At 37.9% G+C, this 24,307-nt stretch overlaps 1 protein-coding gene across 8 annotated transcripts in view; it reads right to left on the bottom strand.

Annotated features, from left to right (window-relative positions):
- The window catches only part of Cep120 (centrosomal protein 120), a 64,399-nt gene extending 40,104 nt beyond the window's left edge, over positions 1 to 24,295 (bottom strand). For 4 of the 8 annotated variants that reach the window (XM_033766370.1, XM_033766355.1, XM_033766368.1 and 1 more), the window contains exons 1-6: positions 21,284 to 21,440; positions 19,740 to 19,854; positions 15,395 to 15,536; positions 7,514 to 7,662; positions 2,669 to 2,866; positions 811 to 1,038 (exon numbers count right to left, since the gene is read on the bottom strand). In XM_033766370.1, the coding sequence (XP_033622261.1) occupies positions 811 to 1,038; positions 2,669 to 2,866; positions 7,514 to 7,662; positions 15,395 to 15,536; positions 19,740 to 19,854; positions 21,284 to 21,411 (960 nt within the window). In that variant the 5' untranslated portion in view covers positions 21,412 to 21,440. Of the gene's footprint in view, positions 1 to 810; positions 1,039 to 2,668; positions 2,867 to 7,513; positions 7,663 to 15,394; positions 15,537 to 19,739; positions 19,855 to 21,283; positions 22,352 to 22,437; positions 22,794 to 23,834 lie in introns of those variants that run through there. The other 4 variants (XM_033766365.1, XM_033766363.1, XM_033766358.1 and 1 more) reach the window with 4 other exon arrangements.
- Positions 24,296 to 24,307: the final 12 nt, after the last annotated feature.

Consider the following 24,307-nt stretch of genomic DNA (forward strand, 5'->3'; position numbering starts at 1 on the left):
CAGTGATTATTTCCAAGGCAATGCAATGCAATGGTATGCTCCTAAAGGGAAAAACAGGTTTCCTTTAGTCCATTCCCCCCATTCTCTCTCTATATACATATACACATATATAATTCACAATCCACACACAGATCAATTCTTCAAAAGAATGTTAAAGGTGATTCTGCAAATAGATACAATCAAAATATATGAACACTCAAATAAACGCCCATCTCTATTGAAAAAAATTGCCTAAAAAGAGTACAAAGACTATAAAGCTCTAAAGAACTAACAATCTTCTTTAAGTTGAAGTTATGTCAACCAAAAAGATACCAACCACTAATGCAGAGTCGCACAGACTAGGTCTAAAAACATTCTATTTGCCAGAGTTGTCCTTCTGCCACAGTAAATGTGAAAGTGGACTGTACTATACAAGACTGGCCCAAAGGTTAAGAGGGCTCTGAGTGTAGTCACTTATGGATTATAAAGTAGGGGCTCCTGAGCTGGGAACAGACCTGCAACACCAGAAGTTGGGTGGGGAGAGGCTGAGGCAGGAGGACTACAATGAGTATGAGGCCAGCCTGGGCTGGACAGTGAATTCAAGGACAGCCTGAACTACACAGTGAGACCCTATCTAAAAAATAACTACATAAAATGGAAGTCACTGAACTTTTCTAAAAGATTCATTCAGAAAGGGGGTATCATAGAATGTAGACCACTAATTAACAATAATAAAAATATTCTGATGTCGGGGAACTCTTTGTAGGCTCAACTTCTGTTAACACGAGTAACACGAGAGCAGCTGGAGGAACAAAGTGGGTCACCACTTGCCTGGCAGTCGACGCCTTCTCTCTGCAGAGCCACAGACACTCCCACAGTTGGGGCCAGCTCTAGGGGAACAGGCGCAAGCTTTTGTTTGGCTCGGTTTGGAGGGTCAAGGATAAAAGCACCCTCCACTGTGACTGGGTGCTGGTTGATTTCTGTACTGCCCCTTTTGAGTAGTCCATTTAAAGGTATTTCTGTACTTCCAAGTGACTGGTCTCCACAGCACAAATGGATCTAATTTGAAAGAGAAAATCAAAATGGAGCTTTCTCTCTTAAACACCATAAACTTTTAAAAAGTTACAAAATGATTCATAGGAGGAGAATATAATGAAGGCTAACTCATCCACTTGCTCAAAACACTTCTCACATGATTGTCTAAAACCAGTGATAAAATTTACTGGTAAATCAGTAATAATTTTCATTCCTTTTTTCCATCCCTTCTTTCAGTAATGTGTACTTATGTTATCATCCTTTCTGGTCTCTTTGCTGAGCTATGGTCACTTCAATATTTCAGTATGCTATCTATGTTATATATGCAAATTGTATACAAAGGGAATGTGAATTTTTAAAATATCAAACATTTTATATTTCCATTTTAACATTAATTTAAACATAGTTCTAAAAAACTGCGTCACTGGGTAAGCCTAATTACATTTACATACCTCAAATAAGTTTGTTTTATTCACCCATTTGTATTTCTTTTTCTCTTTTCTTACTTTTAATATTTTTACATATAAAACAGAGAGATGAACAGAAAAAAGATAAGACAGTGTCTCTGGGATGAAAGATACTGTTAATCAATGATAACCAAAAAGAAGTTCAATATTGCCACCTTTTGAAAATTAAAGAAAAAATAAAAGACTGTTCCTGCTATGTGTTTGGGAACTATTCTTCCTTCTACTGTACTGAAGCCCTAAAAAACAACATCCTGAAAAATGAGCTATCAATACATTTAAAAAATGTTTTGACTCAAATATCTACAGTGATTGAGTTTAACAGAGTCTTATAAGTTAAGATGCAATGTTATTAGGTTTTTGTTTTTTTTTTTTTTGTAGGCTAAAGACAATGCATTTTTAATGTCTTAAATGTCCTCTGTTAGAAGAAAACTACTGAGCCTAATGCTTTTGCTAAGGACTGAGTATGGTAAAAACAAAATAAAACTCAAACTGCTTTTTCCTTCATTCTATTGGTTTATATAGTATTTGGTTTTCCAACTATCTTGGGTTTAGCAGAACCATTTCTAAAATTCAGTACTAAAAGTTTTTAATGTATCTTTTCACATCCTGACCAAAATGTAATAACTGCCCAGTCTAGTAACTGAGATTTCTTTGAACAAATGACTGACTCTATTTTTATTTTACTACCCTATCCTAAGTTCAGTCAAAAATAATTATGAAAAATGTAACATTCACTAAGGTTTACTTTTCCATAGAATCCAATTTAAAAAGATAACAAAAAATAAAGCAAGGACAGGTTTTAGAGATTTGTCCCTATCTCCGATTTTAACAGCAATGAGGTAAATTCTGAAATCCCGAGTCTATGATTTGTGCTCCTACACTTAACATCTCCACCAACAAGGAAGAACCTTGTTGTAGCCATGGCTGCAGTCCCCCGGTACAACCTTTTACTTTAAAGGACTGGTAACCGATACACCTCTTTTCTCAATGACTGGGTAATTGGATCTTATCTCCTAAAATTTTGAGGTAACTAATTTCAATGACCTCGATAATACCTTAAAAAGTAACAGGTATGGCAGAAAGAAGATCTCCATTACTGAAATAAGAAAGAATAACCTCTAGTTTAGCACTAAACAAACATTTTAAAAAATCATCTCTAATAAAAAACAACTTGATGTGTTGCTTACCTGCAGTTTAGGCTGAAGAGCCAGGTACACACGAAGAATTTCTACACTGCTGCGTATGCGAACAGATGCTCTCTCTGGCTCAAAGTTTGGGTTGATTAAATCACTGAAGGGTTCATTTGTAACATCATTTCCCAGTAGAGAATAGTAAAAGAAAAACTCAGGCTGTCTTTCTGGAAGTTTCATGGTACACGGAATTAACTAAACATTTAAGGTTAAAAAAAAGATAGTATTATTTTCTTAACCACGAAATATGGTGTCTAATGCACTCGCAAACTATTTCCAAAAATGGTGATTTGTTTTTTAACACATTCACAGCAGAGCTGTAATTCATGTCTCACTGCTAGGCCTCTTGAACCACCAGTGCTGTACATACATGACTGCTCCATCGGGTGGCTTTTTATTAACTGTATTAGTAATTTAAAAGTAATTAGATCCATTCGTCCCACCAGCAGTACAAGAGGGCCAACGGGACAGTCATGCATGTACCACCTGCGGTTCAAGCAGACAGGAACATATTAGTCTTAGAATTAACCGCTCAAGCAGGCATGGCGGCACATGCCTGTCATCCAGCACTTAGAGGTCGCAGAAGGAGAATAACCATGAGTTTGAGGCCAGCCTGGGTGATATTGTGAGAGCCTGTCTTAAAAAAACAAAAGAATAAACTATTTGGAATTTCTAAATCTCCGCCAAATTACTACTATATTACTAGTATTTTTTGAAGGATCATTTTTGAAAAGCACAGAGACTAAAAGAATTGTAACAGGTTTACATTATTTTAAAGTTTTCATTTCACTCAAATAATCCATGAATAAATGAGTGAACATTTGTTTTTAGAAGGGTCAAATATTTTAAACTGAGCTTTCCTATTCACACATATTTCATGTTATCCTTATCCTACTAATAAAGGCTCCAACTTATAAATGAGAAAAGGTTTAAAAAATCTTAATCCAGGCTATTTTTTTCCCTTTTATCATCCCTTTCCTAATCCAGGCTACTTAAAATAAACATCTTAGTCTAGATCTTTGATTAAAAAAGCTTAGATACCTGTGATTAATCACTGCAAAAAATGTCTTTTATACTAGCAGTGTCATTTCTCAGAGTTGCTACTTTCATGGTCAGAAATGACCAAGAGATGGGATTCTTGCCCTATAAAAAAGAAACTATAGCCTAACAGACCAACTCTACATGTTTACTGGAACATTGTTTAATAAACTATAAATATTTAATGTGCCCATTGATAGGAAAGGCTTCTAGTTAGGTAACATTTAGTACAGCTGTTAAATACTGATATGCTGACATGAAAGTTACTGAAAATATATCATTAGGGTAAAAAAAATTACAGTAGAAGTTATGAAAATGAATGTAATTACTTAGATCATAATAGCACAGTATCAGACACATAATATTTAAGAAATGTAAGTTATTGTTTTAATCCTACACTTTGAAATGTTTCTGTTGAATTGAGTAATTTTAATTATTACATACACACACACACACACACACACACACACACATGCATAATATATATGTGTGTGTATACACACACCTACAAAGCTATGAATTTTGGAGTTAGACTCCAGCCCCTAATCCTGGTTCCAATCAATAAAATGTAAAACCTTAATGCTGTGAAGCATTAGAAAAATAATTTCACTGTTCCATGCTTCAATTTGTTCAAGGTTGTAAGAAATGTTAAAAGAGAAAATACTTGTTCCACATTACGATAGTGCCAATCACAGAGTCAGCTGTTACAGTGTGAGACTGAGAAAATATCTAGGGAAAAACACACTTTCCTTAACAATGAAAATTTCAGAGTTTAATTAAAGAGACTTGCATATATTCTTTTATTCCTTTCATAATCAGAAAGCAATAAACATGTTAAGTAATAAAGGTGGCTCCTACATAGTCCATGTACATTTAAAACTTTAAATAATTCTCACTATAGGAAGATACTATTTTTAAATTATTTTATTGCTGGGTATGGTGGCCCAAGCCTTTAAGCCTGTACTCAGGAGGCCTGGGCAGGAGGATCAGTAGGCCAACCTGGGCTTGTCTCAAAACAACAACAAACAAACAAAAAACCCTCTTTATTATCCTGGAATTTAGAGAGAGCACAGAGTTACTTTTAGTCCCTTAATTTTCAATATTTAGGAAAAGAAGGAACATAACTGCCATCCAGTCTTGCTTCAAATGTACCTTTCTAGTCTGTTACTGATCTGCATATAAAAAGGCACGATGGTAGACTGTCTCTGACCAAGTTGAGAAGAAAAAACCTAAGTGGGTAGTAAAACTAAGTGGACTGTTGCACTCCAAACTAAAATAATGCGACCAGTCAACTGTAATGGAAGAGTCACAGTTCCATTTATTTCTCCTGCTCTCAGCTTCAGGGAACCACAAATCTGCTTTTATTCTCTACAGTTTTTTTGTCTACTTAGGATATTTCATATTCATGAATGGAATCATACAATATGTGGCTTTTGTCTGACTTTTTTCCCTCAGCATGTTTCCAATACTCACCTATGTTGTAATACGCATCAAAAGTTCATTCCCAAAGAGTGGAGTAACATTCCATTGTATGGATATGCCACATTTTGTTTTTCCATTTGTCTGCTGATGGACGTTTGGATAGTTCCCAGGGTGAAAAGTGGCGTTACGAACATTCACACACACATATTACTTTGGGTGCATAATCATAATTGGAATTGCTGGGTTATACGGTAATTGTTTAACACTTTGAGGAACCTGTCTGGCTTTAATCTTTTCAGAGAGACCACTTTGCTAGATCACCTCTCCCTCCCTCCCTCTCTTCTGCTCACTCTCCCCCTCCCCTGCCCTCTGTCCCTCTCGCTCTGTGTGTGTGTGTGTGTCATAATTAACCTGGAAGGGTAACTTGTCCCATATATACCTAGTATTACTAAGAACTTGGACTAGATAGGTCAATTACACACAACAAGCTTTTACTATCCAAATGTGGCTTCTTACACAGAAACTACATGGAAGATACTTTACTATCACATCGTAAGATGGTACCACAGTAGCATCCTGATTACCCTAGGAAAAATCAAGCCTCAGAAAGGCAAGTAACTTGCCCAAGTTAAAGGAGCTAGTAACATGGAGAATGAGATTCCAACTTAACTCTTTCTTATTCCAAATCCTGTGAGAGACAGGAGAGCATAATACAGGAACAAAAGTGTGAAAAGAAACCATATAATCAGAAATACTTGGGCCACTTACTAGATATAAAATCTACCTAAAACTGGGCTATCTCATCTCTAAAATGAAAATAATAATCCTCTAAGAGTGTGGTGGAATTATATAATATATGCAAAACAGCACAAAGTCTATTACACATCACATAGCACATTGTAAGTGAGCAATAAAAATCAACCATACACTTCCCCATGGAGGCAAGAAATAAAATAGCAATTCAAATTGGTGCACAAATACGTTAACACAGTAATATAGAGGACTCCTAGTCATCTGATATGTGGGCAAGAGTGTTCTGATGTGGTAAATATGGTTAATGCAAAGAGACTCTCAGCAACTTTCCAGGTGCCAAATTAAGCTGAAGCAATTCATAAGTAGAGATTTATGAAAGGAAGAAAACTAAGGAAACTGATGGGAAAAGACAAAAGTGCACCTGTTAATGAGAAAATGATAGTACTAAACTGGAAGAAAAAGATTAAATAAGTATCCAAAGGAAAAAAGATATATATATATCTAGATATATATAAACTCACATCCTTTTTGTAGTGGACATGACCAGTGTGACAAAGTAAATGCTTCCTGAGGAAAAGTTTACCTGAGAAATCTTGAAAAATAAAAATACAGTCACTGATTGCAAATTTCACTTGTGAATACAGCTTATGTGGGAATTCTGCACCTCTAAGAAAGCGACTAGTCTAATAAAAATTTGAGTCATAAGGTACGTTTGTCTGTTTTAAAAAATATTAATTTTACTACTAGGGCCCCACAGACCACACAATGTCAAGAATAGTGGACTTAATCCTGAGACAGACAAAATAAGAGCTCCTCTTGTATTGTGTGCTGCTGGGAGGAGTCAATCTATCAAGAGTGTCTTCACATATGCGCATGCCAAGACTGCCAGGCCCGACTCAGTTTTTATCCAGGGTGCTTCTCAGGGATGTTTATATAGCTGGTAACTGTGAGGAACTGGGTAACATGTCTCCTCAGACAAAGACCAGGACTGCTTACTGCTCACACTAAAAGTGAAGCATTTCCCAAATTAATTTTTCTCACTGTGACAAAATCCATTGTATGCCCTGTGTAGTCTCTGTGGGACTTGAATAAGGAAAATTGAAGAAAATATACTGATATTCATGTTGTCTGTCATACTGAGACTAAAAGTCCTCTGAATCTCACTAGGAACCTTTTGTCTTCTGCCAGTATTCAGAACAGTAACGGCTAACTTACTAGCATTTTCAAAATGTAAAATATAATACTAGCTCCAACGGGCATTAAGTACTACCAATACTACCAGAACAAAGTGTTCTTGCAACTGCATATTTCTCCAAAGAGCACACTTAAAAAGCAAATTCAAAAATTCCTTTCAGCAGTCCTTACAATGCCACATGGTACAAGGGCAAACAATATTTACTGATGGCTGTTTTCCTAAATCCTGGAGTTTAGTTTATTCTCTCACTACCAACATACTGAAATCTAGTCTCTTCCTAAAGTGAAAATGCTTTCTTATATAAAAAAATAAAAAGTTTTGAATGTATTTTTTAAAAGTCTACTAGCAAGTCATTTTGATATCTAAAAGGTAAGATTTACACAAGAGGTGCTCTCCAATCCCTCATGAATAACCAATCTCAGGGAAGGTCTCACCTGCTCCAACTGAGTGGCAAACGCTATGGTCACTGACATAACGAAGGCGTCAGTACAACACTCTGCGGGTCCAATCTGATGGTAGCCTCCTTCCTCATTCAGCACTGCGACAAGGTCCTTTGGGTCAAGTCCAGGAAGGCTGGCGGGTACTTCATAAAGAAAAACACAATTAAACTACAGTTTGCATACACTACTATGAAATTTTAAAAACTCATTATAGCACTGGGGATTTAGCTCAGTGGTTCCAGCACCTGCTTTGCAAGCACAAGGACCTGATCCCGGGTACTAAACAAAACAAAACAAAAAAACTCATTTTAAAATTTGCTTGGTAATATTTGTGAAAACAGTTAATATCTCAAAAGGTTTCCTTTAATGTCTTACTTTCCAAAAAAACTTTCTTTAACCTCATTCTTCCTATATGTTAAGAACTAGAATATAACATTTTTAAAATTACAGTTTAACAAACCATATAGAAAAGGCATCTAATTAAAGTTTCTTAGTGAACCTAAACTGGGAAGTGAAAAATAGGTAGATTTAGCTAACACAAGAAAGATGACTAAATGGAGAACTGGGGAGTGAAAAATATGTTCTAGACAGAGGCACAGAAGTGTAAGACAGCAAGAACTCGAAAAGCCGAAGACGTAGGGCTGCTGGGTCAGTGAAAACTGACCTGGAAGTGGAGGTGGCTGGAGAGATAAGCAGAGGTGCATCATGAAGGGTCTCCCCACATGCCACGAGACATTTGGACCAGCTTTTAATAAGGAAAAACCATGAAATAATTTTGGGAATTGACTAATATAATCACATAAGTTTCAGTATGAAAAGACTGGATAGGGACAAGGAAAAAAATTCTGTATATCTGTACCATACAAACAAGTAATTCTTCTTCTAGAAGTTAATCTTAAGGAGATGTTCTTACCACAGTATTGGCTAAAATAATGTAATTGTTAACAGTACAAATATTTAAGTCACATAGTTCAATCCCAACTGCCATTAGTTATATCAGATAACTGTATGATTTCCTCTAATATCCATTTTTTCATCTGCAAAGCTTTCATGTGGTTGTCAAGAAGACCAAATTAAACACTTCAAGCAAAATACTTAGCACAGTATTTGATACATTAATTATTTTAATAAAGACAGCCATTATATGGTAAGGACAACAGAGCCTAGAATATTAAAATAATAACTATGAGAGGTTTCTCATTGTCAGAGAAGAGTTACAAATATGACAGAGAGAAAACTAGCAATAAATCATGTGTAGGAATGGAACTGAAAGTGTTAATGTGAATTCATGCTGTTCATATGGATAAAAAAGGTGCATGTGTGCTATGTTTGAGTATGTTGCCTCCAAAATTCAGGAGCTGAAATTTATGGTACTGTGATAGTATTAAGAGGTGGGGCTTTTAATAACGGGTGAGTAGGTCAGGAGGGCTCCTCTACTGTGAGTGGAATGAGATGCCCTTATAAAAGAGCACGACAGAGTGAAATCCTCTCCCATTGGCTTTCCACCTCCTCAAATGGCAGGGCCTTGATCTTAGACTTCCCAGCCTCCAGGACTGTAAGAAATAAATTTCTGATCTTTATAAACTACTCTGTTAATGGGTATGCTGTTACAGCAACAAAAAATGGGCCAAGACAATATGTATACACCACAAGTTAATGGGTAGATGGGTGTAGAGATAGACAGATGGCTGGCTGGCTAAATCCAGGACTGAGACAGGGAAAAGTGAGCCTAGAATATCTTCTCGTGCAAGTAAACAAGAGGCTCAAAGGCTTATGTAGACAGTGAGAAGGAGACAGAAGCAGCTTGAAAGGGCTGCCCAAATCTGGGAAAATGCAAATTGATATTTAAATACTATAAAATACGTTTATATTGTTATAAGTAAATGAATAAATTGGAGGCCAATAAGAAATGAAATATTTTTCATAATTTCCCAATTCTGCTCCACAAAAAATTAATTACAAAGGAAAAAAGAACAAGTTTACAGCTTTGAACACCGATACCACATCAATCATGTAAATAAAGCAAGCATCATCAATAATGGACAAATCAAACCTGTGTTTGACATCACTTCTGCATATTGTTGCCAAGGATTCACAATCTAAATCTCAACTCAGACAAATCTAAATCACTAGGCCTTCTAGAAATTAACCGGCCCATGATGTTCGCAGTTTTAAATTCATGAATGCTAAGGATCTATTACATGACAATTATATGCAATACCTGAGCCTAAATTAAATTCACCCTATAAAGGACATTAATGAGACAAAAAGAAAAATACAGACTTTCTCAAACAAACATAAATCAACGGAATGTGTTGCTAGTAGACCCATTTTTCAAGAAATGTTAAAAGTTCAGAGACAATGAAAATGATATGGGTCAAAAATGTGGACCTACATAAAGAAATGATAAGTAAAGGACAAGTGAGGGTAAAATAATAAAATTTTTTTACATTTATTTATTTTTGGTGACACTGGGGATTGAACCCAGGGCCTTCACACTGCGCCACGTCACCGGCCCTTTTTATTTTGAAACAAGGTCTTGCTAAGTTGCTAAATTAGCTCAAACTTGTGGTCCTTCTGCTTTTGCCTTCCATAGTCCAAGGGTTACAGGCAAGCACCAATGAGCCTAGCTTTAGTATAAGTGCTGCCGAAGCGAGCACTGAACCTGGCTTTAAATTCTTCACTGATTGAATGGATTATTCAAAATACTACTACTAATAATTTATTCAATTATGTACATGTGCACACACACGTGTGTATGCTTATGTAAAAGTTAACTCCAATGATACAAGGGACAAGAGAAGATTAATATATTTTGCTATTAAAACGTACTTGAGTTATTCATGAGGTGGTATATAATATTTGAAAGTAGACTTGAACAATTTTTAAAAGTATAGCTAATGGAGCCGGGGATTTAGCTCAGTGGTGCCTCACCTACTGCAAGCGCAGGGTTTAAGTTTTAATTTAAGTTTAATCTAAGTTTGGTTCCTCTTACCATTAAAAAAAAGTATAGCTAATGTGCTAAGAAAGAAGAATATATGTCCTGTCATGTAAAGGTACAAGATCCCAAAAATGAATGTAACTGTACTGTATACCTAAAATGTACCAATAAACTCAAGGAGGAAAAAAAAAAACAAAAAGAATACATGAAACTCTGTAAAATTAAAACCGAAACAGGCAGGAAAGATGTGGGAACAAGGGCAACAAATAAGGTCAATCTTAACCCTAATATATCAATAATCTCTTTGAACATCAATGGTCCAAATGTACCATCTAAAAACAGAAATTGTCAAAGTAGATCCACAATAATACCCAATTATATATTGTCTATAAGAAACCTGCTTTAAATATAAAGAAAAAAAGACATATTAAAAGTAAAAGGATAAAGAAAGATACCATGTAACACAAAAAGAAAGTGAGAATAGAGTAGCTATATTAATTCAGATAGAGGATACTTCAGACTAAGAAAAGTTCTCAGGGATAAAAAGGGACATTACGTGATAAACAGGTCAATTCTCTAACATGTATACACCTAGTAATATAGCATTAGAATACTTGAGGCAAAAGCTAGTAAAAAAAAAAAAATGCAAAAAAAAAAGTAGTTGTATCCTCTACAATAGCTTCAATCTTTTAACACTCACCGGTAGACAGACCCAGAAGGTACAAAATAAATAAGGACACAATTGAACGCAGCATCATCAACTACTTGGACAGACTACTTCATCCACCAACAGCAGAACGCACACTGTTCTCAAGCTCACATGTTCTCACAGGGAACATTCACCAAGGTAGATCACACACTGGACACAAAACACGGCTTAAGATACTTGAACAGAAATCACACACCATCTGCTTGCTCTCAGACTAGAATGAAATTAAACTCAAAATCAGTAATAAAAAGGTGAAAAATCCCTAAATAATTGGAGATTAAGCAATACACTTCTAATTAACTTCATTCAAAATCTAAAGTCAAATGTCTAAGCTTTCACCTTAAAAATATTTTTTAAAATAACAATGGTGAATTAAGTCTAAAGAATAGAGAAGAAAAATAATAAAATTAGAGAAGATCAATGAAACTGAAGACAGGTAATCAATTGGCGGAAAAACAGAAAATCAACAAAACCAACAGCTGCTTCTCGGAAGCTAGTCAATTAGCCTCCAACGAGAAAAAAAGTGAGAGGAGACATAATACTAATAGTAGAAATGAAAGAGAGAATACCCTTACAAATCCTTTGGACATTAAAGGGAAAATAAAGCCAAAAACAACTTAATAACCTAAATGAAATGGACCAAAATTCACTTAAGATGAAACAATCGCAGTAGAGGTATATCTATGACAGAAACTGAAATAATAATTAATAACCTTCCAAAACAGAAAGCAGCAGAACTAAATGAGAATTTGCTGGTAAATTTTATCAAAAATTCAAGGAAGAAATTATATCAATTCTCTACAATTTCAGGAGATAGAGAATATTTCCTAACTTATTTATTATCAGCATTATCCAAAATCAGACATTACAAAAAAGAAAAAAAAAAAGCAAAAGAAACGACATGCCAATATCTCATGAGCATACACACAAAAATCTTCAACAAAATATTAGCCCACCAAATCCAACAATGCACAAAAAGAATTTATCCTAGGTATGCAAAACTTACTCAATATTAAAAAATCAATTAATGCAATGACAGTATTAATAGGCAAAAGAATAAAAATCACATGATTGTATCAGTGGGTATAGAAAACACATTTGATAAAATCCAACACTCATTTGTGATAATTAAATACAAACAAACAAAAACCACACCTCTCACAGTAAACTAGGATTAGAAGGCAACTTTCTACGTAAAGAAACTTTGTAGATACAGAAAACTCACAGGTAATAACATACTTAATGGGCAGAAATTCAAAAAAGTGTTCCCACGAAGGTCAGACACGAGACAAGGATATCACCTTTCATTACTCCTTTTCAACATCATACTTAAGTCCTTGGCAGTAGTAAGACAAGAAAAGGTATACATAGTAGGAAGAAACAAATACTGTGCTATCTTTTTCAGCAGGCAACAAGATTATTTACATGGAAAATCTCCATGTGGAAAGACTTGCAGAAAAGTCTTCTAGTCAAAAATGATCATAGCAAAGTGCAGAATACAAGGTTAACATATAAAAGTCAGCAGAGGGCTGGGGATTTAGCTCAGTGGTTCGGTGGCCTGCCTTGCAAGTGTGAGGACCTGAGTTCAACCCCCGGTACCAAAAAAAAAAAAATAATAATAATAAAATAAAAGTCAGCAGAGCTTTCATAATATGCCACAATAAACAGAATTTAAATAAAAATGTATTATAATTGACATTAGCACCCCTCCAAAATGTAATGCTTAGCTATAAATCTAACAAAATTTATCCATGATATGAGGAATTCTAGTAAAATTCTAATAAAATGAATAAAAAAATGTCAAAAGCAGAGAGTGCATGTTCATGAATATGAAGATTCATTGTTGCCAAGATGCCAGCTCTTCCCAAGCTGACCTATAGATTCAATGTAATCTTAACCAAATTCTAGAAAATTACTTTTGCGCATGCTGCCAAACTGTTTCAACTTTATATGTAAAGGCAAATGACCCAGAATGGCCCAATTCAACACTGAAGAACAGATTCAAAGGACTAATACTACTTGATTTTGAGACTCATTAGAAAGCTGTCGCAATTAAGTACTGTCAGGTATTGTTTCACAAAGGAGCAAAGGCAATCAACAGAGAAAAACAGTCCTTCCAACAAATACTACTATAACCACTCGGTGTCCATATGCAATCAATGATCCATCAGTCAATCTAGACACATCTCACAACCTTCAAACATTTCGTAGACCTAAGTGTAAAATGCAAAACTAAAAAATTAGTGGAAGATAACGTAAGAGAACCTGCCAATGATTTTTCTGATATTCCAACAAAGGTATGACCCCTGAAGGATATAACTGATAAGCTATTTTTCAACACAATTAGAAAGTTCTGTGAAAGCCAATGTCAAGAGACAAAGACAACAGCTACAGATGGGGAAAATGTATCTGTACAAAACACACTTGCTAAAAGACTTGTTATCCAAAATTACAAAGAACCCACAGCAACAGAAAATGAACAATCTGATTTAAAAATGGGCCTGGGGCTCGGGATTGAGCTCAGTGGTGCTGTGCTTGCCTTGCAAACACAAGGCCCTGAGCTCAATCCCCCCAAAAAATGAGCCAAAGATCCAAACAGACACCTCACCAAAGATGTGACAGATAAACATATGTAAATATGCTCAAAATCGTTTGTCACTGAGGAATTTCAAATCAGAAGAATAATTAAACATCACCACACACCTGCTAGAATGGCCAAGATCTAAAACACTGATAACGTCAAATGCCAGCAACACCCCGAAGCAGCAGGAATCCTCATTTACTGCTGATGGCAATGTACAGCCATGTTGCAGGATGGCTTGGAGATTTCTTACAGAACTAAATGTACTCTAGTCACAAAATCCAGCAATCATACTCCTTAGTTTTACCCTAACTGAAAACATAGGTCCACACATAAACTCGTAAACTCGCACACAGGTGTTCATAGGAGTAACTTTATTTACAACTGTCAAAAGTTGGAAGTAACCAAGATTTTCTTTAGTAGCTGAAAATAAACTGTGGTACATCCAATGAAATACTACTCAGCACTAAAAAGGAATGAGCTATCAAGCCATGCAATGACATGGAGGATTCTTAAGTGCACTTATTACTAAACGAGACCTCACTTTGAAAGGGCTGCACACTGCATAAGTCTAACTATAAAACATCCTGGAGGAGGCAAAACTATGAAAAGAGAAAAAAAAAGATCAGCAGGTTGACTTAGTTCATTTTCCATTGCTATAAATGAATACTTGCCACTAGGTAATTTACAAAGAAAAGAAACTTCAGCTGCAGTGGCCAGAAGTTAGAGGTTGCGAGGCCTCATTTGGTCATGATCTTCCTAATGAAAGGGCCTCTACAGACTCCAAGGTGGGACAGGGTATCACTCAGAAGGGTGATCACGACAGCCAGACCCAGTGGCTTTGACTAGCACCTCTCACAGTAACTGACCCCCTGGACAGCCCACGACTCCCTGAGGAAGCAGAATCAGCCTGTTCACAAGGCAGAGCCCTGACTCGATCGCCTCCAATGCCACTCATACACAACCTGGAAGACTAAGTCACAAGTGAATCGATGCTGGGGCACAAGCCCTACCTGCCGTCAGGTGTTGGGCAGTAAGGCACAGGGGACGCAGTGAAACTACTCAGGACGACACTGCAATGGGAGACAGGTGTCACTGCACATGGAACAAATCCACAGAATTACACAAGTGAACTGTAATGTAAACCATGGACTTCGGTGACAATGACGTATCAGCGCAGGGTCATCAAACGTATCAGGACTCTGCTCTGACTCTGACACGCTGACAGTGGATGACACTGTGCCTGTTTGGAGACAGGCAGAGGGGACTCTGTACTCTCCGTACTCTCCAAAAAGCACAAAAGAAACAAACAGGAAGGTTTTACTACACTACGGATGAATTAAAAAGCAGAACAGCATCTTCTGGGAAGCACTGCTATAATCATTCTAGAAGTATATTTACTTAAGCAGCAACTTTTAAAAATAGAAAATTTTCTTTGTTCTACTATGAATCAAACGAGCAAAAGATTTTCCTACTTCTAAGATTTGTAAACAAGAGCTAAGAGCAACAGGTGCCGCACGTGTAACAATGCCACAATATCTGTCGAGAGTAAAATCAGCTCACACTCCTACATCTACCTCCTACCCTTCCTAAAATCCTCGGCCATACGTAACTTCTGAGACGTCTTTGGGATGACACACAAACCTTTTCCATCTCGAGGTGGGGCTCCCTTCGCTTTAAAACTATCCACTGGTGCTTTAGTATCTGTTTCCAAAGTGATGCTTATCTGTATCTCAGACTTGAACTTGGTGTATTTATTACTCAGCAACTGGTACCACTTTGGTGCCTAGAGAAAACAACAATGCAATATTTAATAATAGGGAAAAAGTATTGGAAATGTTCAAGATTCTAAATATATTCCTGTAGTTTTTTAGCATTTTTCTCATCTTTATGTTTTGTTTTTTGTTTTTTGAGACAGGGTCTCACTATGTCGTTGAGACTGACCTGGAACTCACTATGTAGCCCAGGCTGGTCTTGAACTCACAGCGATCCTCCTGCCTCAGCCTCCCGAGTGCTGGGATTACAGGTGTGTGCCACCACACCCGGCACTTTTCTCATCTTTAAAAAAAAAAAAAGAAGTTGGGCCAGGGATTTAGCTCAGTGGTTCTGCCGCCTGCCTCACAAGAGCAAGGTTCCAAGTTCGATCCCAGGCACCAAAAAAAAGAATGAAGTTTTTGTTTTCTTAATCCACATTTTCTACCAAAGAAATTAACGCTGCTGGGCATGGTAGCACAAACCTGTAATCCCAGCACTCGGGAGGCTGAGGAAGGAGGATTGCAGTGCATTTGAGGCCATCCTGGGCTAGTTAGGGCCAGCCTGAACTACAAAGCTGAGTCCCTGACTCAAAGAAATTAACGCTGCTTAGGAAGCCGTCAACGGAATTTCCCTTTGGAGAAACTACTTTCAAGCTTAGATTCTTGCTTCTCTCCTGCTGAGGTCTATAATATTGATCAGGCCCAAGGCAGGCTGTGAAGAGCTAACCTTACAATTAGCTTGTTTACAGAAGTGAGTCTGCCTGATGCCTACGTGCCAGGTCAGAGCAACTCGTACCCAAATTCAGTTCCCACAGCTAAAACCTTCAGACGAGGAGGACAGTGTTCTAATTACAACCACGTATTTTATCTGTTGTTCCTAATTTGAGAATACTTTGTCTTGTCCTTATGAGCCTTGTTTACACTAATTTCCACAGAAACCACATGCTACCTTTATCCCAACTGACTGCTAATAAAAGTGCCTGGGACTGGCCAGCACCTTTGTTGGTCTCGCCGGCACTGGTGGTCCTGGAACCCCGCTTTCTCTCTTTTAATTCTCTTAGTGCGTTTTTTTTCAGGCCTGCATCACACACTGGGTAGGTGGGGACTAGAAACTTACTGCAGGAATCTCTGACACTCTCCTTCTGTTTTAAACAGGCAAAATACTAAGTGGAAGAAAACACAAAACATATTTCTTTCTACCTTTATCTTTGCACCTCCAGTCTCATTTCAACTGTTTAAACCATCAATTTTGTTTTTCTGACACATGCTGTTTTATATTTTTTAACTTTTCTTTTTGCCACAATTCTGTTTTTGTCCTGCCCATTATCAAATAAAGAAAAGAAAATCTTACTATTAAACAAATGGCAGGGCCGGAGATTTAGCTCAGTGGCACCACACCTAGCTGGCAAGCCAAGGTCCTGAGTTCAATTACCAGTACCAAAACAAAAACAAAAACCTTACAAACTACCAAGGGTGCTATAGTAGAATTTTGGGTTATGAACTTGATTGATGTTAAAACAAAGGCCTTCTATAGAATAAAGTATCTGAAATTACCCAAGTATTCCCTTGAGAGCAACCTCAGAAATTCTAATACCCAGGTGAGCCTGAAAACAATCTCATGGCCCAGGAAATGTGTGTGACTCATACAGAAATCACTGGTCACCAGGGAACCATTCAACACTTGGAAACAACATTCTTATTCTGACCATGGCTATACAAAGATGAAATACCTGATGCTTATATTGTTCGAAGCCAGAAACTGTTGTTTTATATTCAAATTGTTTGATAAGAAAAACAGGATTAGCAAGTCTATGAGTGTTTAAGAAAACTACAACCTATTTTTTAAAAATTCAAAATGAAGAATATAATCTATTGCTGCATTTATTATGACAGATATTTTCTCATTTTAAACATAAACCTAGCCAGGGATGATGGAATTTGCCTGTAATCACAGCACTTGGGAAACTGAGGCAGTAGGGTCACCACTAGTTCATTAGGCCAGCGTGAACTACAGTCTCAAAATAAACAAAAAAAACATAAACCTAAAAAATACATGTTTTGTGTGTGGTACCAGGAACCTTACGCTTGTAAGGCAGGCACAGTGCCGTGAGCCATATCCCCAGCCCCTGAAAAATAATTTTTAACTACTTACAGATTTTATATTTTTCTGTTACACAACCTGGAAAAATAAAACTAGAATATTCTATTTATAGAGAATGAACTTATTTTAAACTTCAAGCATTGTACTAGCCAATTTCAAACTACTGGCAGACAAAAGCAAAACAGCATTTAGTTTTCCAAAAAATAAATGTAATTTTGAACCATTTCTCCTGAACTTTGATCACAAACGTGGTTATGAACTGCTCTGGAAAACTACACAAATGGATGAGGAAGGTCAAGAACATCACAGGCACAATCCTGTCCCTTGACCACACCCTCCTGAGCGGAGGTCCCTCTTGGCAGTAAGGTGACTGCAGAAGTGCCCTCTGGACACCTGCGTGTTGCAGGAGATACCGGGTAAGGGAAATGCCTGGGACTCAACCACCTTTTAGGATCTAAGACCAAAGAAGGAAAATCTTTGTCAGGGTAGGGCCTGAGAGCAGAGAAGTGATGAGTATTCATGGGTGGGGGCAAAACAAGTCCTCTTGTAAAGCATTCGAGAACTTTAGTTCCTTTTGAATGATTCTGATTATGGGCCAATTTATTTGCAAATATCATTGCTATCAGCAATAAAAAATGTTAAGAACAGATAGATTAGATTTCTATGAAGAAAAACAAAATTAAAGAGTGGTGGGGGTGGTGACAGATCGACAGGTGTGTGTGTGTGTGTGTGTGTGTGTGTGGTACAAAAGACTGAACTCAAGGCCTTCATACTGAACTATACCCTCATTCCTTTTTATTTTTAGACAAGGTCTAATTTTTAGACAAGGCTGGCAAGGCTGGGCTTGAACTTAAAATCTTCCTGCATTAGCCTGGGATTACAGGCATGAACCACACCCAACTACTCCCAACTACTTTAAAAAAATTTTTTTGTTTGTTTGGGGGTTTTTTGGTGCTGGGGATCGATCTCAGGACCTTGTGCTTATGAGAGAGGTGGCAGCACTACTGAGCTAAATACTCAGCCCAAATGTTTACTTTTTTAAAGAAAAGATACTGTGACCAAATAAAGACATTAAGAAAAACTGAAAATTTTCTAAAGTCAATCACATACAAAAAGGTTTGAGAATACTTAAAAAACACATAAGAAGCACATTCAATAAATAATAAAAAGCAGTAGGCTGGGGATTTAGCTCAGTGGTGCTGCCGCCTGCCTCACAAGCACAAGGACCAGAGTTCAATCCCTGTACCAAAAAAAAGAATAATAAAAAGCACTAAAAAGCACTAACACAGGAATTGGGACCCTGAGTTCTTTTCTTTGGGGGAAAGGAAGTACTAAATATTAAGTAACACTAAATGTAATACTAAATGTATCTCAGTACGTTCACTTACTCTAACTTAGATCAAGTTACTTGGCCTGTCAGGACTCAGGTTCCCCATCTATAATACAGGGGAAATAAAACCAATCTATAGGGTTATTCTGATGTTTAAATGAGTTGCTGCTGCGAAATACTATAAAAAAATACTCGATATAATTATTATAATATGAGAAACATAAGGATTATGTATTTATAACAGCCTGAAAGAGAAGAGACCAAAACTTAACTGAAACACAGTATTTTATAATCAATACTCCTTCCCCTAAAATAATCTGTAAGGACTAGAAAGCAAACTAGAAGGTCACTACGACAGCCAAAATAAGAATCAACTGTGGCTTAGGTCAGGTCACAGCAGTGAAAATGCAAAATAGTAGACCAAGAGAGAAAAACAAACTATACAGGAAGGAATAAGAAAGTGTGGAGTAAGACTCTTTGATACCTTTAATTCAAATAAACAGGAAGGAGAGTAGTGAACATTCACTAAAGCAAGGAGCATCAGAGGACTATCTGTGAAAGGAAAGCTCAGGAGTTGAAAGCATTAAGCTCATGGAAACAGTTACTTTAATACAGGCCCGGACTCAGACAAGTTTCTTTGAGAGAGACAGCTCAAAGGAATGATTAAAAAGTTAGACTTTTCTAAAGCACAGTCCTAAACTAAAACATAGTAAGTGTCATGCTATATCATCACATAAGAATTGTCATAGTACGGCCCAGTATTCATGTTCTTCCCATTAGTCTAAGATCGAAAGGGCAATATACCTGTTTGGTTTCTTGGGCAGTTCTCAAGTCCAGAACAATATAACCTACAGTTTCCTTGGCTGAAGATATAGGATCCAAGGCAAAACACTGGAGTTTGATAGGAGTACGCTGTAGTCTGTAACATAATAGTTTACATGATAAATTTCTATCTTACATTGAACTATCATCTTTGACAAAATTGCCCATTACTATTCTGATAATTATAATTTTGTTGGGTCAAGAAATCTAAGAGTTTCTAAAAAGACTCAATTAGCAAGAACACGATTATATCTACTTACCTATATACCAATATACAAAATATGTAAAAATTTTAGGGTTTCATCTAAGAGGCTGTCATCTAGATGGATGTTTCTTAAACTTTTACAATGTACAGGTTCCACCACCTGCTTCGCAAGCGCAAGGTCCCAAGTTTGATCCCTGGTATGCAACCCCCGATACAATGTACAGAGCCATCTGAAAGCCAGGAATTATCATGAGTCTTCATGGCTGACTTTAAAATATATTTCTTAAATCTTACTGTTACATAAAAAAATACATATATGTTTATAGCTTTTTGTAGCTATAAGAACAATAAACTGAGGATTTAAACACCATAAAATCAAATTAGTAAAATTTAAATTACTAAATCACTCTAGTTCATGACAATGTTCTATAAGATGATACTGACTGGCATAACATGGGCTCTTTTTCGTTTAGAAACCACTGACTTTATCATCAATTTTACCTAGTATAATTACTATTTAACTGCATTTAGCACAAAAGTCACTTTCAAATTCAATTTATCTGTGTTTTTTTCAGGCTACAGTAATCAAAGTATACCGCCTAGCACTAACACAGCTGCAACACAACTACAAAGCAGGCCCTAAGACTGAGCAAGCACTGAAGTGATTATGTTTACCAGGAGATATATTTTCAATCCTTTAATGAAATATGTCTGTTCTTAACTGTTTCTGGTTATAGAGTTCATAAAAAATAAGACACTACAACTTTAAGTCCATCTTCAATTAATATAGAGTTAAATAGAAAGAGTCTCATAAGATTTTTTTTTTCCATTGGATACTTCGGTATTTCCTTGGCAAGCCAACTAAACATATAATGATTAATACAAAGAATGATGAATTCCAACCACTATTTGGAAAGCATCATCAATGTACTTTTAGAATATCTGTTGTCTCACACATTAGCCAAAACAATAAAAGAAAAATTGAACGAAGTGGTTGAAAGCTTTTAAAGTCAGACTTGAGCTAGAATGGCTGGGATCTACCACCACTATCTAATGAACAGACTTAGAGCAAGTCACTAGGTTACTTAACGTCTGGGGAGTGTTTCCTCGTCTCTAACAGTGAAGAAATTGTAACACTGACTTCGCATGCTTGTTCTGATGTTTAAACAAGTTACTGTGAAGTATGATGACTGAAAATTTCCTAGGACATTACAAAATACTAAAAATCATGATTACTGCTTTAATGTAATGAGGTAATATCTGAAAAAGCATGAAAAAGAAACCAACCGAGGTGATTATCTACACTGAAAGCAGCAGTCACCTGTGCTGATGCAGTGCTTTCCTGTCGATTTCCCAGGCTAGCTCAGTTGCAAATTCTGGCTGGTTAGTATGGTCCACAGGGTCAGTAGCCAACTGCTCTCCATCAAACTTTGCTTCTACTATAAGCATGTGCTTTGGACGTTTAGGGAAATGGCGACCTGGAGAAACAAGACTCTATAGATTAACTGGAAATGTACAAAAATCAAACAGGATCATTTAGCGTGTGTCTTAAAAACCAATACATGTTAAGAGCAGCTGACTGAGCATATAATGCGTACACATTCAGTTTTGTCACTCATAAAAAGCAGGGATCAAATTAAAAGTTACAATTTATAAGTCTGTGCCTCTTAAATCTGAATGTGCACACGAATCCTCTGGAGAACCTGGTTAAAATGTGGATTCTGGTACAGACGGTCTGTCGTAAGCCCAAGGCCCTGCATTCCTAAACGATCTTAGGTGATGGCCATGCTCCTGTTCTTGGCTCATAATTTCAAGTGGTAATGATGTAAGTAACATCTGAAATTAAAAGGAGCTAAAAATGCATTTACACCACATATCCCAATTAGTTTACATCACAAGGGAATTTTAGCTTCTGTTTGCCTTTTTCCATGTGTGGTGCTGGGGACTGAACCGAAAGTCTATGAGGAGCTTCAAAGGTCTCCTTAGACCTTTTTTTATTTTGAGACAGGGTCTTGGTCTCCAAGTTGCCCTTATTTTGAGACAGGGTCTTGCTAAATTGCACAAGCTGGCCTCTAGCTCGTGGTCCTCCTGCCTTAGCTTCCCTACCCACTGGGGTTGCAGGTATGGGTGACCACTCTTGATGATTAGTGTTAAGTAAATAAACCCCTGCTATCATTCATGCTGAATCCAAGTTCTCCTCCCTGTACACTGCCACTTAATTGAGCTTGAGGAAAGCATTCTATTTAGGACTGTGCCATGTGATCCAAGACTACAGTGAATGTTCAAGCTGTAAAGAATGTACTATATATAATGAGACACGTTGCCCTCAATCCCCCCTCAAAATACTTCCCCTCACTTTGTGTTGCGCTTTGTTTTTGGTAGCAGGGATCAAACTCAGGCCCTTGGGCTTCCGAGGCAGGCGGCAGCACCACTGAGCTCCATCCCCGACCCCCTCCCCTCACTGTGAACATTCACCCCATCAGTCTTGCCACTGTCTGGAGCAGCTCCGCGATTCCTCCTTCGTGAGGGTCTAGTTGCACAGCTGTGGTCACCTTGCAGATCTGAATGGATCCAAACACGGCATTTCATCGTCCTTTTGATTTGGGGGAAGAGTAAGAAGTCCCACAGCGCCAGATCCAGTGGTGGATAAGGACACATCGACAAGCCTGCCCTTCCGCAGGACGGCACTTGGCAGGAGCCTATTCACCCTATTTTATAATCACACTTCATAAAGACACTCAGGAATGGAAACTGCTTCAAAGAGCAGCAAAAATAATGGGATGGGTTTGAAGCAAGGTGGAGTACTCTGAGAGGAGATTAAAGGCTATATATATATATATACACACATATATGCTATGAACCTGTTTCTTAGAATACTAACTCTCAACTCTTTGGCTTCCAAGTTCTCCTACAGTCTATTCACTCAAGTTATACAAGTGGTAAATATTCGACTTCCTCTGCTCTTGTCATCTTACTGCCTTCTTCCACATTCCGGCCAATATGTCCATTCCCCTGTGAGCCTGGCTCTGCAGATATATATACACACATATATGCTATGAACCTGTTTCTTAGAATACTAACTCTCAACTCTTTGGCTTCCAAGTTCTCCTACAGTCTATTCACTCAAGTTATACAAGTGGTAAATATTCGACTTCCTCTGCTCTTGTCATCTTACTGCCTTCTTCCACATTCCGGCCAATATGTCCATTCCCCTGTGAGCCTGGCTCTGCAGTCACCTGGCACGACCTTTTTCTGTCCTTACCTAAAGCTTACGTACTACTCTGGACACTTCAAGCGCTCTACCACCCCACCTCCAAATCTGAATTTAATCCCTATCACAGGCTTTTAATATATCGCTGCTCAACATATTTGGGATCCTGCACATTAATCTGATCTCCAAGTACAAAGATCTTTACATCCTCAAAGGGAAAGGTTTATATTACGTTTGTTTTCCTCGCAGCATAAGGCACAGTCGTACCTCTGTTAACCAAATTATAAGACGAGCTTAGCCCTATGTTGTAAACAGTAGCTTAGCAGTGCAGTCCCGATTACTGCTTCCGATCAGTCTTTTACTTCAAAACTCAATAATTAAGTTTACACCATTTCTTCCCTCTCATCCCCTATAGTACCAGGTCTCCGCACAATACCCACCCATGGGGGAAACAAAAATCCAACCAGGCCTCCAGGTCAGCTCTAAGACGACTCCCTGCCAGGTTACTGCAAGCTGTCCCCAGTTGACCTATCAATCCCGACGCCCTGCACTCTCTTGACATCATCGCTCTACCACAGTGAACGCAGAGCAACATTTGCTGAATGAATTCAAGCAAGGCGAAGCCCACCTTGCTGTTCCCTCCCTCTTCACCTGACATTACCCAAATAACGCCACCTCCTCTGGTCAAGCTTCCTGGGCTTCCCCAGCCAGAGGCGTCATTCTCTTTTCCACACACGAACGATTATTCACACATTCTCCCGCCAACGCCCTTAGCACCGGGCCTGGCTTTCGGCGAGTCTCCCACAAACGTCACGTACTCGTCACAGCGTTAAGGCACGTATAATACACCCGCTGCACGAAGACAGCCCGCTAGCCCGCTCCGTCGAGCCTCTCAGAGCGAACGCCTGCCCCGTACTCCCGAAACTGCAGGACCCCTGTGCGCGAGCGGACGGCACAGCTCTCACAAAGCGCACGGCCTGCGGTCCGCTGCACCGAGCGCGCGCTCCGGGAGCGCCTCCGGCCACGCGCTGCCTCTGCGTCCGCACTGAAATCGTGTTCTCCGCGTTCCCCGGGCTGTGGCAGAGCGCGCTACATTCCACTCATCCCGAACAGCTCCGCTCCCCGCGGACCTGC

Source organism: Fukomys damarensis, unplaced genomic scaffold (assembly GCF_012274545.1).
Source record: "Fukomys damarensis isolate Sample0158 unplaced genomic scaffold, DMR_v1.0_HiC HiC_scaffold_3, whole genome shotgun sequence".
NCBI classification, from domain to species: Eukaryota; Metazoa; Chordata; class Mammalia; order Rodentia; family Bathyergidae; genus Fukomys; species Fukomys damarensis.